This window comes from Gracilinanus agilis, chromosome 5 (assembly GCF_016433145.1).
Source record: "Gracilinanus agilis isolate LMUSP501 chromosome 5, AgileGrace, whole genome shotgun sequence".
NCBI lineage: Eukaryota > Metazoa > Chordata > Mammalia > Didelphimorphia > Didelphidae > Gracilinanus > Gracilinanus agilis.
The window spans coordinates 214,173,451-214,186,552 of record NC_058134.1 but is presented as its reverse complement, the minus strand read 5'-3'; the positions used below and the strand labels follow the sequence as shown (position 1 = coordinate 214,186,552).

Below are 13,102 nucleotides of genomic sequence, written 5' to 3'. Positions count from 1 at the left end.
CTTTGACCACTTATCAATTGGGGAATGACATATTCTTATATATTCAACTCATTTCTCCATATATTTGAGAAATATGGATATTATTAGAGATGTGAAAAAATTTTGCCATTATGATTACTGTGTATACTCTCCATTCTATTTCCCCTTGCTTAGTTTCTGACTTCCACCTCCTCCAATTTGCCCTCTTTTCTATCAGCCCTACTTCCCTTCTCATATGCCCTTCCCCCTCTTACTTTCCTATATGGCAATATGGCTTTCCTTAGCCAATTGATTGTGTATGTTCTCCCCTCACTGAGCCAATTCCAATGAGAGTAAGGTTCACATACTTCTCTCCTCACTGTAAAAGCACTTTTGTGTGTAATGATTTACCGTATTTCATTTTTCCCTTCCCATTTATCCCAATGCATTCTTCTTTCTCATGCCTTATTTTTATTTTTTATGTTATCTCATTATATTCAACTTATACCCTTTGACTTATATATACCCTCTGCCTATGTATACTCCTTTTAACTGCCCTAATAATGATAAAGTTCTTAGGAATTACAAGAATCATCTTCCCATATAGCAATGTATACACTAACATTTTTGAATGTCTTTTTGATTCTCTTTCTTGTTGACCATTTTATGCTTCTCTTGGGTCTTGTATTTGAGTGTCAAATTTTCCCACTCATTTTTGGTCTTTTCACCAGGAATGTCTGAAAGTCTTCCATTTCGCTGGATACCCACTTTCCCCCTGAAGGATTATGCTCAGTTTTTCTGGGTGATTCTTGTTTGAAGTCCTAGCTCTTTTGCCCTATGGAATATCATATTCAAGGAACTTCTGATTCTTTAATGTAGAAGTTTCTAGGTCTCGTGTTACCCTGCCTGTGGCTCCATCATATTTAAATTGTTTCTTTTTGGCTGCTTTTAATATTTTCTCCTTTACCTGGGAATTTTGGAATTTAGCTATAATATTCCTGGGAGTTATATTTTTGGGCTCTCTTTCAGGAGCAAATTGGGGAATTCTTTACATTTCTATTTTGCCAACTGGTTCTAGATTATCAGGGCGGTTTTTCTTGATAATTTCTTGAAGGTTAATGTCTAGACACTTTTTGGGATTATGGCTTTCAGATAGTCCATTAAGTCTTAGACTCTCTCATTTGGATTTATTTTCCAGTTCTGTTGTTTTTCCAATGAGATATTTCATATTTTCTTCTATTTTTTCATTCTTTTGACTTTGATGTCTTATGAAGTCATTAGATTCCACATGCCCAATTTTAATTTTTAAGAGATGGTTTTCCTGAGTGAACTTCTGTACCTCTTTTTCCATTTAGCCAATTCTACTTTTTATGGAGTTCTTTTCCTCAGTAGATTTTTGTGCTTCTTTTTACCAAATGACCTAGTCTGTTTTTTAAGCTATTAATTTCTTCAGTATGCTTTTATCTCTTTTACCAAGTTGTTGACTTTTTAAATGACTTTCCCATATCACTCTCATCTCTTTTTCCTAATTTTCTTTTACTTCCCTTATTTGATTTTTCAGATCCTTTTTGGGCTTGAGAGCAATTCATATTTTTCTTGCAGGCTTTGGATACACCAGTGTTGGCTCTGTAGTCTTCTTTTGGATTTGTGTTTTGGACTTCCCTGTCACCAAAATAACTTTGCATGTTTGGTTTCTTTTTTTGTTGTTTACTCATTTTCCTAGTTTTCATTTAAAAAACTGTTGAAATTGGGCTCTGTAACTGTGGTAAAGGACCACAATTCAGGGGTTTTTTTGAGTAGCTGCCTTCAGAGCTGGCTCTGAGGATCTATCTGCTTTCAGTTCTTCCAAAATGGTATGATGTAAGGAGAGGTGTGTTTAAGTCTTCTCCCAGCTTGTGCTCTGGTCTGGGACTAACCACAAGCACTCTCTCCCCCTCCCCCCCAAAACTGACCAAGGTCCCCTGCTCCTTTGAGGCTGCAAGTGCTGCTATATGCTGGTGTTCCTCCCTATCCCAAGATTGTGCCCCTAAATTGTGACCTGGTTCTGCATTGTGACAAGGCTCTTGGCCCCTGTCATCTCCCTTCTGAGCAGTTGTCCAACACCTTATCATCAGTGGCTAAGAACTCAGGAAGCCTTCACTGCTGCTTCAGCTGCGTCCAAGATCTCTTGCTGAGGTAAAATCTGCCCTGGAGGGCTTCACTCTACCTCCACCCTAGTGTACTAGATTACTCATGATGGGCTTCTAAGTTGTTTTAGGCTGAAAAATTATTTTACCTTGCCTTTTTATGGGGTTATGCTGTTCCAGAATTCATCCTGAAGAGTTTTATCATAGTTTTTTGGATAATAATTTGTCAACCCCCCCCCACCCCTGGTTATACATATATTATCATGTAAAACATGTTTCCATATTGTTCCTTTTTGTAAGTGAATAATCTTAGAAAAGCAAAACCCCAAAATAAAATGCAAATAAACAAGTGAAAAATTGTATGCTTTCATATGCATTCTGACTTTTGGAGAGTAGAAATCACCATATAGCATACGCTTAGTATCAATTAATTAATTAAATTAATGATTATTGATTGCACCAAGTTACTTAAGTAACTAAGAAAATACATTTAAACCTTAAAGTTATACTATAGTTCGAATTTCAAAATAAGAGATTGCCACTGCAGCTCCTACCTTGGAAGGAGACTAAGTCACCAGACGAATGCAGGAAACCCACCCAAATAAGCATATTTCCTACCCTGGACTACATATGAAACCTAAAACTGAAACATAACTATAAAACTGAAAAAAGTTTTGCTGGGCATAGTTCAGACACTAGAATACCATAACAGCTTTGAAATATGATCTGACCAGGCTCTTCCATCTTATAAGGTTTGGTAAAATTGCTCATTTACTATATCCTAGATATACATTGGACATTTGTACAAATAGCTGTGCATGTAACTGAATGACTATACCCAAGGAATGGGAATGATGTCAAATCAGGAGATCTCTGGTGTGTACTACCTCTAGGTTTTGTCCTTGGTCCTATTTTGTTCATTTGTTTTAATTGGTGATTTGGATGAATGACTAAATCCTTATTAAATTGGAAATGGCAGAGCAAGAAATGACAGTTACTAGATCGGAATATTGAATTAAGACAAAAAAAAGTTATCAACATACGGATTTGACCCATCTCAATGAGATAGCTAGAATCTGGTAATAAATTAAATGGAATGAGAAAAAAATATTTCTTAAGATGTAAAATTTTAGAAGGAGATTAAAAATCATCTGCACATAGCAAAGAATGAGGAGGAAATGGCTATAGTTTATGGGAAAAGACCCTAAGATTTTAATTGACCCCAAGATCAATCAGTATTACACAGAGCAGCCAAAAAATGTTACCTTGGGCTGTACTAAGATGTTTAATATGTGTCCCAGGGTATGTCACGCTAAATAGACCTCAAATAGTTTCCAGTTAGAACATCACATTTTAGGAAGCATAATGCCAAGCTGGAAAATGTCCTGAAAAGGCTAACCACATGATGAGGGGAATTGAAAGCATGTCATATCAACTGATGAAACTAAACATTTTGTCCAAAGACTAGACTTAGTAGAAACATGATCACTGTCTTCAAACATCTGAAAGGTTATTATTATTATTAGGGGGTAGCTTGGAATAGTAGCCTGATTACTAGGCTTGGGTTGGAAGACCTAGATTGAAATTCTGTCCTAAACACTTCCTACCTGTGTGATAATCTCTTTTTAGCCTCTATGAAACAGAGATAATAGTATGATTGGATGATAGAAAAAGCAATTATTAAGAACTCACATTCTAATGGGGAAGAAAACAAATATGGGCTTCATATACAAATTATATGCAAAGGTTCAGTGGTCCTTAGGGTGCACAGCAGCAAAAAAAGATGGTCATGTATCTTCTTCAATGCCATTTCCATTAATAAAATCATATCAGCTTCTAATGCTGAACCATGATAACGCGATTTGTCTTGCTTTTCTGTTGATATCATTGGTTTGATACTAAGCAAATTCTTATTCATTCCCACTCAGAACATATTATACAGATATACCTAATTATATAAATGTTGCCTTCCTCATTACAATGCTCTTTCAGGAAAGAAATTGTTTTTGCTTTTCCTTAGTATCCCTGGCACTTAGGACACTGCTTAGCACAAATGTGATGCTTAATAAATGTCTACTGATTGGTTGAACTGTTGGTGCTTTCTCTTACTACTATGACTACCACCACTATTTTTTCATTATAATATAAAAGAGAGATAAGACCTCTTCTACTGGGTCCTAGATGACAGAATTAAGACCAAACAGTGCTTTCACACAGCCAAATTTCAGCTCAACATGAAGAAAAAGTCCTAATAATGAGAACTATTTTAAAAATTTGACAGGTTTTCCCATAGGTGTTCAAGTGAAGGGAGGATGACTGGTTGTTGAAGAAATTCCTACTTTAGATATTTGTTGAGCTAACTACCTGAAATCATCCTCTCCTAGTTCTAAAATGATTTTTCTCTTTTAATAAAGTATATAAAATATCTTTTCTTAGGTGCTAAGGTGGTGTAGTAAAAGCACTAGACTTGGATTAGGAAAGATAAAAATGCAAGGCTGACCATAGAAACTTATTAAACTGTGTCATTCTGGTCAAGTCATTTAACTTCTATCTGCCTCAGTTCCTAATAAGTAAAATGAAACTAATAAAAGTACCTGCCTCTCAGAATTGTTGTGAGGATTAAATGAAATAACATGTAATGCACTTTTGCAAACCACAAAGCACTAAATAAATGCTAGCTAGCTATTTTCTTATTATTTTTCAATTTTCCTTTAAGATTAAAGTATAAGGGAATCTTCTTAAATGGGGAGGCTAAACCCTATGTTTGTTAAATAAGATGAGGCTTCTCAAAATTAAAATTGATCAAAGTTTTCAGACAAGAGATGAGTTAAAACTACCACACCAATGCAACCACCAACAATTGGGAAATTGGTCTTGATCAAGGACACATGACAAAGTGCGTGGAAAAGTGCGTCGGCCATGGGTGGGGGGAGTGCGGGGGGTGAAGGGGAAAATAGGAGCATGAAACATGTAACCATGTTAAAAATGATTATTAATAAATGTTAAAAAAAAAGAGATGAGTTAAATTATGACAATGCACTATATAAAGGTTTTATAGTATGTATTTTGAAGAATCATATTGAAAGATGGAAGGGAATTTAGATGTCATCAAGTTCTTTCACAGAGGAAGACACTGAGGTTGAGCAGTTTGTTCAGGATTACACTGTCTGAAGAAGGATTCAGGCTTAGGCCAGCCTGTCTCCAACTTCAGCACTCTGTCCAATGTACCACCCAACTATACATAGACTTTAATCTGTACCAGAGACCTTCTCCCTTTAAAAATGAAAAAAATGTGTTATAGTTTATAAAAACTAACAATTATCTCGTGCATTTAATATGAAGAACATATTGAGTATGACCTCATTTTAGACTAAAGATTCAAATAAGCTTGAGCTGAATCAGTGGCCAGCCAAGGTTGACATAATTAATTTGTAAAAATCAGTGGGATGAAAGAATGAGCTAGAATTTAAGACATAATTTAATCTCAAAATAAAAGCACCCAAGTGAAACTGATCACCTGGTTTTCAAAAGGCATTACTGTTAACATTTGCTCCATTTAAGGAGGCTACTACTGAAATGATTTATTTTATGCTTTAAAGAGAAAATTTAGTCATATTCTTCTAATGAAAACACCAGCCATATTCTCTAAAATACACATTTTGTACAACTTCTAGGTTATGTTCACAAGTATTAAACATAACATATTATACTATATAGTATTAGAAGACAGGAGGTATTGCTGGGGTTTTTCTGTGAAATACCAATGGAGACTTTCATAAATGGCTTAGCAAAAATGTTTACAACTGACAATAACCTACTTTATTTTCCTAATTCATGCTGGAAATATGGAAATTATTAACACTCTTATGAAGAATTAGGAAGAAAAATGTGTTATTAGTTGTTTGTGTCTTAAAACCACACTGGTGATTTTATTGACTTAAGGAACTCCTGGTGAGGAACCAAGGTAAAATAATTAATCAACTAATTGGCCTATGTGCCAATCACCGGTGATGCAAATACAATAAATGAAATTATCTCTACTCCTGGGGGCTCTCATTCTAATGAGGGAGACAACAAGAAAACACGTAAAGATATATAGAATAAATATGAAAGTTAAATACAAGGTAGTTTGGAAGGCAGAATACTTGCACATGAAGGGATAAGGAAAGGTTTCACATGTGGAAAATAGTGTTTGAACTGATCTTCAGAGTAAAAAACAGTGTTCTAAGGGTTCTAGAACAAAGTGAGGAGAGAGTACATTCTAGTCTGGAGAGACCAAGTTTGAAGGCATCAAAATTGAAGATGTCATGTGTAACGAGTATCTGATCTGCCAGTCTTGGCTGGACTTATAATGTCTTTTGGTTAGAAAGAATGCACAGAGATCCACTTAAAGAATTTGAATGAATCTATCTTTTATTGGTAATTCTCCCAAAACAGCATAATTTGCTTTGCTAATGTTAAATGTTTTTAAGACTGATTTATTTTTCAGGATATCTATTATTTAAGGATATCAGCTTCTTAGACTACTTTACACAAAATTTTAATCAGCTGGTTTAACAGTGTTCATTGAGATTTTTTTTAAAGCAAGAAAAGTGGTATCTAAAGTTGAAAATACAGACGAATTTTGCTTTGACTAAGTTCAAAGCAAATAAGACTATAATTAACATTGTATAAGGGGTACTTCTGCCTATTTTCTAAAAAGGATTAAAAAAAATAGGGCTCTTCTAAACTTTTCCAGGGCTTTAAAATATATAATTCAATTTACTAAAACTGACACAAATTTTTGGAAAAATCCATTAGTTTGCGAAATGGGATATTATCTCCTTAACTCTGTAGAGTTTATAATAATAAATGCTTATTTGCATTCTATATTTAACAACTAATAGACTCTAAATTCTTTAAACATAAGTCAAGAATGCCTCCCCTTATACCAACTTCTTTTAGCAGCTTCTTTTCAAAGAGAAGAGACTTGAAAATGTCTCGAGTTTGTGAAAACTGTATTACTTACCAGCAACTGGAGTTATCCTATTGGGTCTTTTCCCTCACAGATCCACACTGTCTTGCCATTCTGTATGTCATCAGAATCTTCTTGATAGCCATCCATCGGAACTGAGGGGGCATGCAGTACAGATGTATATGTAAGAAAGTGGGGGGAGGGGATTTGGGAGATGCTAGAGACATGCTTCAGTGTACTTGCTTACCTTTCTGAAATTTGAAATTTCAACGGTTCCATGGTCCTCAAGGCATTCACAATAACTTCAAAGTATGTGGATCTGTGGAGATTACCCAATAGAACTCCAGTTACTGGTAAGTGATCCAGCTTTTCCTTCTCTATCAGAATAAGAGCATTATTTAAACCAACCCTATTTAATTTACTTACTTACTCTACTGAGAACTATAAAGGAAAAGGTTATAAGTGCACTAGTTATATTTACACCCACTAAGGAAAAATGTTTACACAAAAACTTGCCAGAATTTTCCATTTTACAAATGTCATTGCATACATTTAAAAATATTAATTTATTCAGTGTATAAACTAAGCAAAATCTGTTTCATGTATATAGAAAATAATAAACATTGTATCACTAATATTTAGTCAATGTTTATGTAAATCAAAACATTGGAGATTTACTCTCCAGTGGGTTAACAATATTAATCCTCACGCTATTCATGCACAATCAGCTTTTGCAAGTCTTTCAAATAATTGTTCACAAAAAAAGGGGAAAAAAAGTATGTCAAACTACTCACAAGGGCCGACATTAAAATTAATGCTTGTATTCTATAGGATAAAGAGGAGAAAGAATTTTCAAATATGTGATGATAAAAGAAGTACCTTATTTAAAGGTACTTGAACAGACATTTTTCCTTTTAAAAAAGTGGCCTTTTTACTTCCCTTTAATTTCCAAATATATCCACCACCATCCTCAATCCTATAAAGTCATCCCTTGTAACAATAACAGATGCAGTTCAGCAAAAGAAAATAGCACCTCCAGCAAGTCTGGCAAGATTCTATTTTCATACTCCCCCACATTCTGCAAAGAATGGAATGGGCTACGTTTTCTCCTTTCTCTGGCACCCAGATTGTTCTTTATAATTTGAAAGCCTATAATCTGAAAGCCGCAAATCGTCTCTTCTCTAGGCTAATTTGACAATTACACATATAATATTGTTTCCAAAGGCTTCAATAAGTCAGCTATCTTCCTCTAAATGTACAACAAAATTTTCTGAAATTTGGCTTATTGGAAGTCTCTAATTAATTCTTCTAACAGTCTTATATTTTTGAAGGTATTCCTCTAAATCTTTTATTCTCATTTTTAGTAGCATCTAACTTGCATACTGGTTCTGGTAATTCTTTTTATTTCTTTTGATTTTATTGTGGTTTCACTTTGTTCACTTTCTATTTAGGTGATTTGATTTTTGTCCTCTTTTTTAAAAAATCAAGTTGGTTGGAGGCTTATTAATTTTGTTATTCTTTTCAAAGAACTAGTTTTTGGTTTCATCATTTCTATGGGTTTTTTAGTTTCTAGCTCACCTCTTTTGCCCCCATCTTTCAGTATCTCCTTTTTTGTGTTTACTTGTTGACTTTCTAATTTTTAATGCCATTATGATTTTTAATCTAAAGACTGCTTCTGTTGCATCCCAGAATTTTTAGCATTCTCTTTCATAATTATTTATAAAAATATATTCAATTTTTGTAAAAGTTCCATGTGGTACAGAAAAATATTTGTATTATTTAGTAATTCTAATTAGAAGATGCCATAAGTGTTTGTTTTTTAATCTTACATTGTCTTAGTATCAATACTAAGTATTTCAAAAGTAGTTTCAAAGTGTTTCAAAATGGTTTCAAAAGTAGTTAAGGGCTAGACAACTGCGGTTTTAAAAGAAGTGTCCAATGTCAAATGTGAACCCAAGTTCTTCTCAATCTCTATCCACTGAGCTGCCAGGATGCCCCAGCTCCATAAGTTTTTTAGGCCAAATTTCTTTTTTTTATTTAGATGTCCAAAATAGAAAGGACCATTAAAGTCCTCTACTACTACTGTATTACTATGTCTTCTTATAATTGAGTCAATTTTGCCTTTGTGAATTTAGATCCTAAGGGATTTGGGTCATATACATTTAATACTAATATTGGTTCATTATCTATTGTTCCTTTCAACTTAATGTAGTTTTCTTGTCTATTTCTTTTTGTGTTGTGTATTTTTGTTTTTGCTTTGTATGATGGTAATTCTTGCCTTTTTGGATTTGCTTAAAACATGATAAATTTTAAGTATTTAAAAAATTTTAAATTTTTAAGTAAATTTAAGAAATAAAAACCTCCCATCTTTCCCCCTTTCAAATTCTTTTCTTTGCCTTTTTCCCTCCCATTTTTTAATAAATCAAATTTGAAGAGATGGAGTTCTAAGCATAAAAAATCAGTTTATTGACTAGGCTAGCAATAATAAAATAATGATCAATGATTCTCCCAGTAATCAGAGACAAAAATGCAGGGTCCTGGATCATTTAAATATAGCTGCTGTCTTTCTGATAGTTCATTCAGCCCTCCCCTGGAGAGCAAAAGATAACTAATTGGTGGATATCTGGTAAGGAGGTTGATTAATATTTTCTAGCCCCTCTCCTATTACTTCATGATGATGGGTAGAATCACATGAGGAGTGGGGTCTGATCATGAGATTTTAGTAGCCCTTAGTTCTAAGCAAAAAGATCTAGTTCCTCAGTCCAGCTTCACTCCATAAGCTGTGATGCCCTATACCTCTCAATGAGAGGACCAAGAACACAATCCTCCACCCCTGGGGAGTATCTGGTTCAAGTCAGTTTTTTACAGAGACAGTAAAACTTAAAATGCTAATTTTGAGAAGGGCCTATTTTAATTTAGAAGACGCTTTAGGGCAAGGACTGCCAAGACATTTCTAAGACTGTCAAAAGAAAGATCTTTTGAGCATAAGCAAAGCAATATTACATGTTAATACTGAAATTCAAATGATCTATTCCAGATTTTTATTTTTTAACTTATGGTCCTTCTACTTATTTCTTATATGGTTTCTTCCTCATGGAATTAAAGCTTTTTGGGAACCTTTTTCTCCATAAATAGTTTTTATGTCATTGGGCTATCCTGCCTTTTCCCCTTTTATTTTTCTGTTGTGCCTCACTCTTTGTGGTATCAATTTCTACAAAAGTTAGGAATAGAATTTTTTAAAATAGAAATTTCATCAAATCCTTGAATCTCTGATTATAGTTTATCACTACCTCCCACCCTCCTCCATTAACTTTTTTTTTTTTTTTTTTTTGCTATTTACCATGAAATCTTTCCTCTCTGCATCCATTTCCTCCCTTCCTTAATGTTAATTGTCCTGTCTGAGATCTGAATCGCCTTATTCTGTGGTAGGATGCTGAACACTGGAGGCACAATACTCTACTCCTCAGATTTGAGGTGCCATCTCTCAGGACCAAACTCCTACAGACTTTACACATTTCACATGTCCATCTCCCATGTTAGATTCTCTTTCTCCCTTCATGGGAGTGTTCTTCAATAGGATCCACTACCATCACTGAATCAGCACTTCCTCATTTCTATCCTTCCCTTTGCCACTTTCCATTTGGCAGAACTTCTGCTTCCTGAGACTATAAGAGTTTTTGTTTCCTTCACTGTTATTCACAGACTTGATAGGATACATCACATAATTGTTCTCTTATCTTCTTCATTATGTCTCCCCTTTTATGTATCTTTCCCATTCTAGAGTTTGTTGCTGTGGTTCAGTTGTTTTTCAGCCGTGTCTGACCCTTCATGACCCTGTATGGGGTTTTCTTGGCAAAATACTGGAGTGGTGTGCCATTTCTTTGTCTAGCTCATTTTATAGTTGAGGGAACTGAAGCAAACATAGCTAGTATCTGAGTCTTGATTTGAATTAAAAGTTAAGTCTTCCTGACTCCAGGCTTGACCCTCTATCTATTGTGCCACCTAGAGTTTAGTCCTACTTAAAATACTGTTTCCTCTGTAGGTGAAATGTTAGAAAGTTTAGTTCATGGTGCTTCAAGCCTCCATCATTACTTCTACTATTTAAGTTCTACTTTCACATTTGTCTGCTTATATACTTTTAGAAAATTTTTTAATAATCTCTGCTATTTAGTGTTATTTTAACTCTGTATGTGTATTTATCCAGTTTTTATCTGCAGAGTGGCAGGTAAGAAAGGGCCTGTAGTCTGGGATAATTGCAAGGTAAATAATATGCTATTATGTCTGGTAATTTTTTGGTGGGGTAGGAATGCTTCAAACACTGCTAAACAAATGTCAATCTTTTTTCATTGATGATTAGACTCAAGTTTGAAGACTATATCTCTGTGGTTTGTATCTTGAGCTCTTACGCTCTTTAGAAACACATAATTTCATTTCCTTCTACAAAAGCATAGTCTTGTGTCATTTCAATTTCCTTTCTTTTATCTTTGAAGCTCTTTTTCTTTGTTTCTTGTGGAACTTATTGTCTCTGTAACTGGAACTGTTCAATTTAGCCACTAAGGGTCTTAGAATTTGCAACATAGGATTTTTTTTGTTTTGTTTTTCTGTAAGCCAGCTGTGGATTCTTTTGATTGGCACTTTGTTTTCAGTGTCCAAAAGTTCTGGGCAATTTTCTTGTATTCTTGCATCAGCGTTCCAAGTTTTTTGATTTAATGTTTTGGGAGGCCTTTAATCCTTAAATTATCACCAAGCATCTTGCCTTGATTTTAGTATGTTTTGCTTATATAGATATTTTTTAAACATCATTGCTTTTTGTTTCTTTTCTTCCAAAATGGAAATGAAAATACACTTAAATGAAGGGCAATCATTTGTTCTTTCATTTGTTCCTTGAGGGAAATTCATCATTATGGATTCAAGGTTTTCTATTCTGCTAATTACCTATGTTGTATAGGTTATAAAGAGTCATATGTATCATTGGATGTTGCCTCATTTTACTTTGTTTTATAGTATCCAGATATTTGAACTAATTTAGCTGCCCTAGAAGTGATTTTCCTTTCTGTTATTAAAATCTTCCTTGTTGATTTCTCTACTTATTCCCAATATGTTTTCTTTCTCTTGAGATCTTTGGTAATTTCAGGATTTTCCCCTTATGTTCTCCACATAGCTCACTTTCTGAATCTTTCCTCTTTAGTGGGAAATTTCTAAGGACTGGATTTCAAAGCTATTTCAGCTTCTTCCCACACTGTGCAATCCACTTTTCACTGGTTTCAGCCCCAAATGATTTCTGGGTGTGTGTGTGTGGATACAAATGGCCCTAGCTGTATTCCAATCCCCCTTCCAATCAGGCCTGGTGGATTTCTCCCCCTTTCCTCCCTCCAATATATGCTGGCACTTTGCCCTAGTTCTCTTTGCTCTTTTCTGGCTGAGCACTGATAAGTTATGTCAGGGACACTGAAGCCCCAGGCAGAATAAGCTAATGCTTTCCTATTACCACCTTCACTGGTCAGATGGGGAGGGGTGAGGAAAAGGAGGGGAAAAAAGAGGGAAATTTTTATTTTTTACTGCTTGTCTTCACAGAATGGTAGGGTAAGGAAATGGTTAGGCAGATCCCAGAGCACTAGCCTGTGGCTCGCAGCATATAGCTCTACCAGAGCAGGTGAATCAGAGGGAGAGGTGGGGTATTAAGTGAGAATGTAAGGGAATAGTTGATTCTGCTGTTAACTAATCAGGTTGATATTTTTTTAAGGCTAGTGATATCTTCACCTGTTAAGACAAACACAATTAACATGCCTCTTGGGGAATTTTAAGAATTGAGAGGATCTTAGGAGCCCATTTTACTTATAATGTAACTGGAACACTTATATGTCTTTTTTTTTTTTTAACCCTTGTACTTCGGTGTATTGTCTCATAGGTGGAAGATTGGTAAGGGTGGGCAATGGGGGTCAAGTGACTTGCCTAGGGTCACACAGCTGGTTATATGTCTTTTAAATTTCTAATTGGATGAGATCCCTGAACAAAGTCTCAATGCTTTAGAAATTTTTCTCTCCAATATGGAAATGATTTCTGT

General features: G+C 34.7%; 1 protein-coding gene across 3 annotated transcripts in view; it reads right to left on the bottom strand.

Annotated features, from left to right (window-relative positions):
- The window catches only part of YAF2 (YY1 associated factor 2), an 89,202-nt gene that overhangs the window by 26,834 nt on the left and 49,266 nt on the right, over nt 1–13,102 (bottom strand). For 2 of the 3 annotated variants that reach the window (XM_044679324.1, XM_044679326.1), the window contains one exon: nt 7,286–7,357. The exons of the other annotated variant lie outside the window; for it this stretch is intronic. In XM_044679324.1, coding sequence (XP_044535259.1) covers nt 7,286–7,357 — 72 coding nt within the window. The remainder of the gene's footprint in view (nt 1–7,285; nt 7,358–13,102) is intronic. 3 annotated transcript variants of the gene reach the window in all.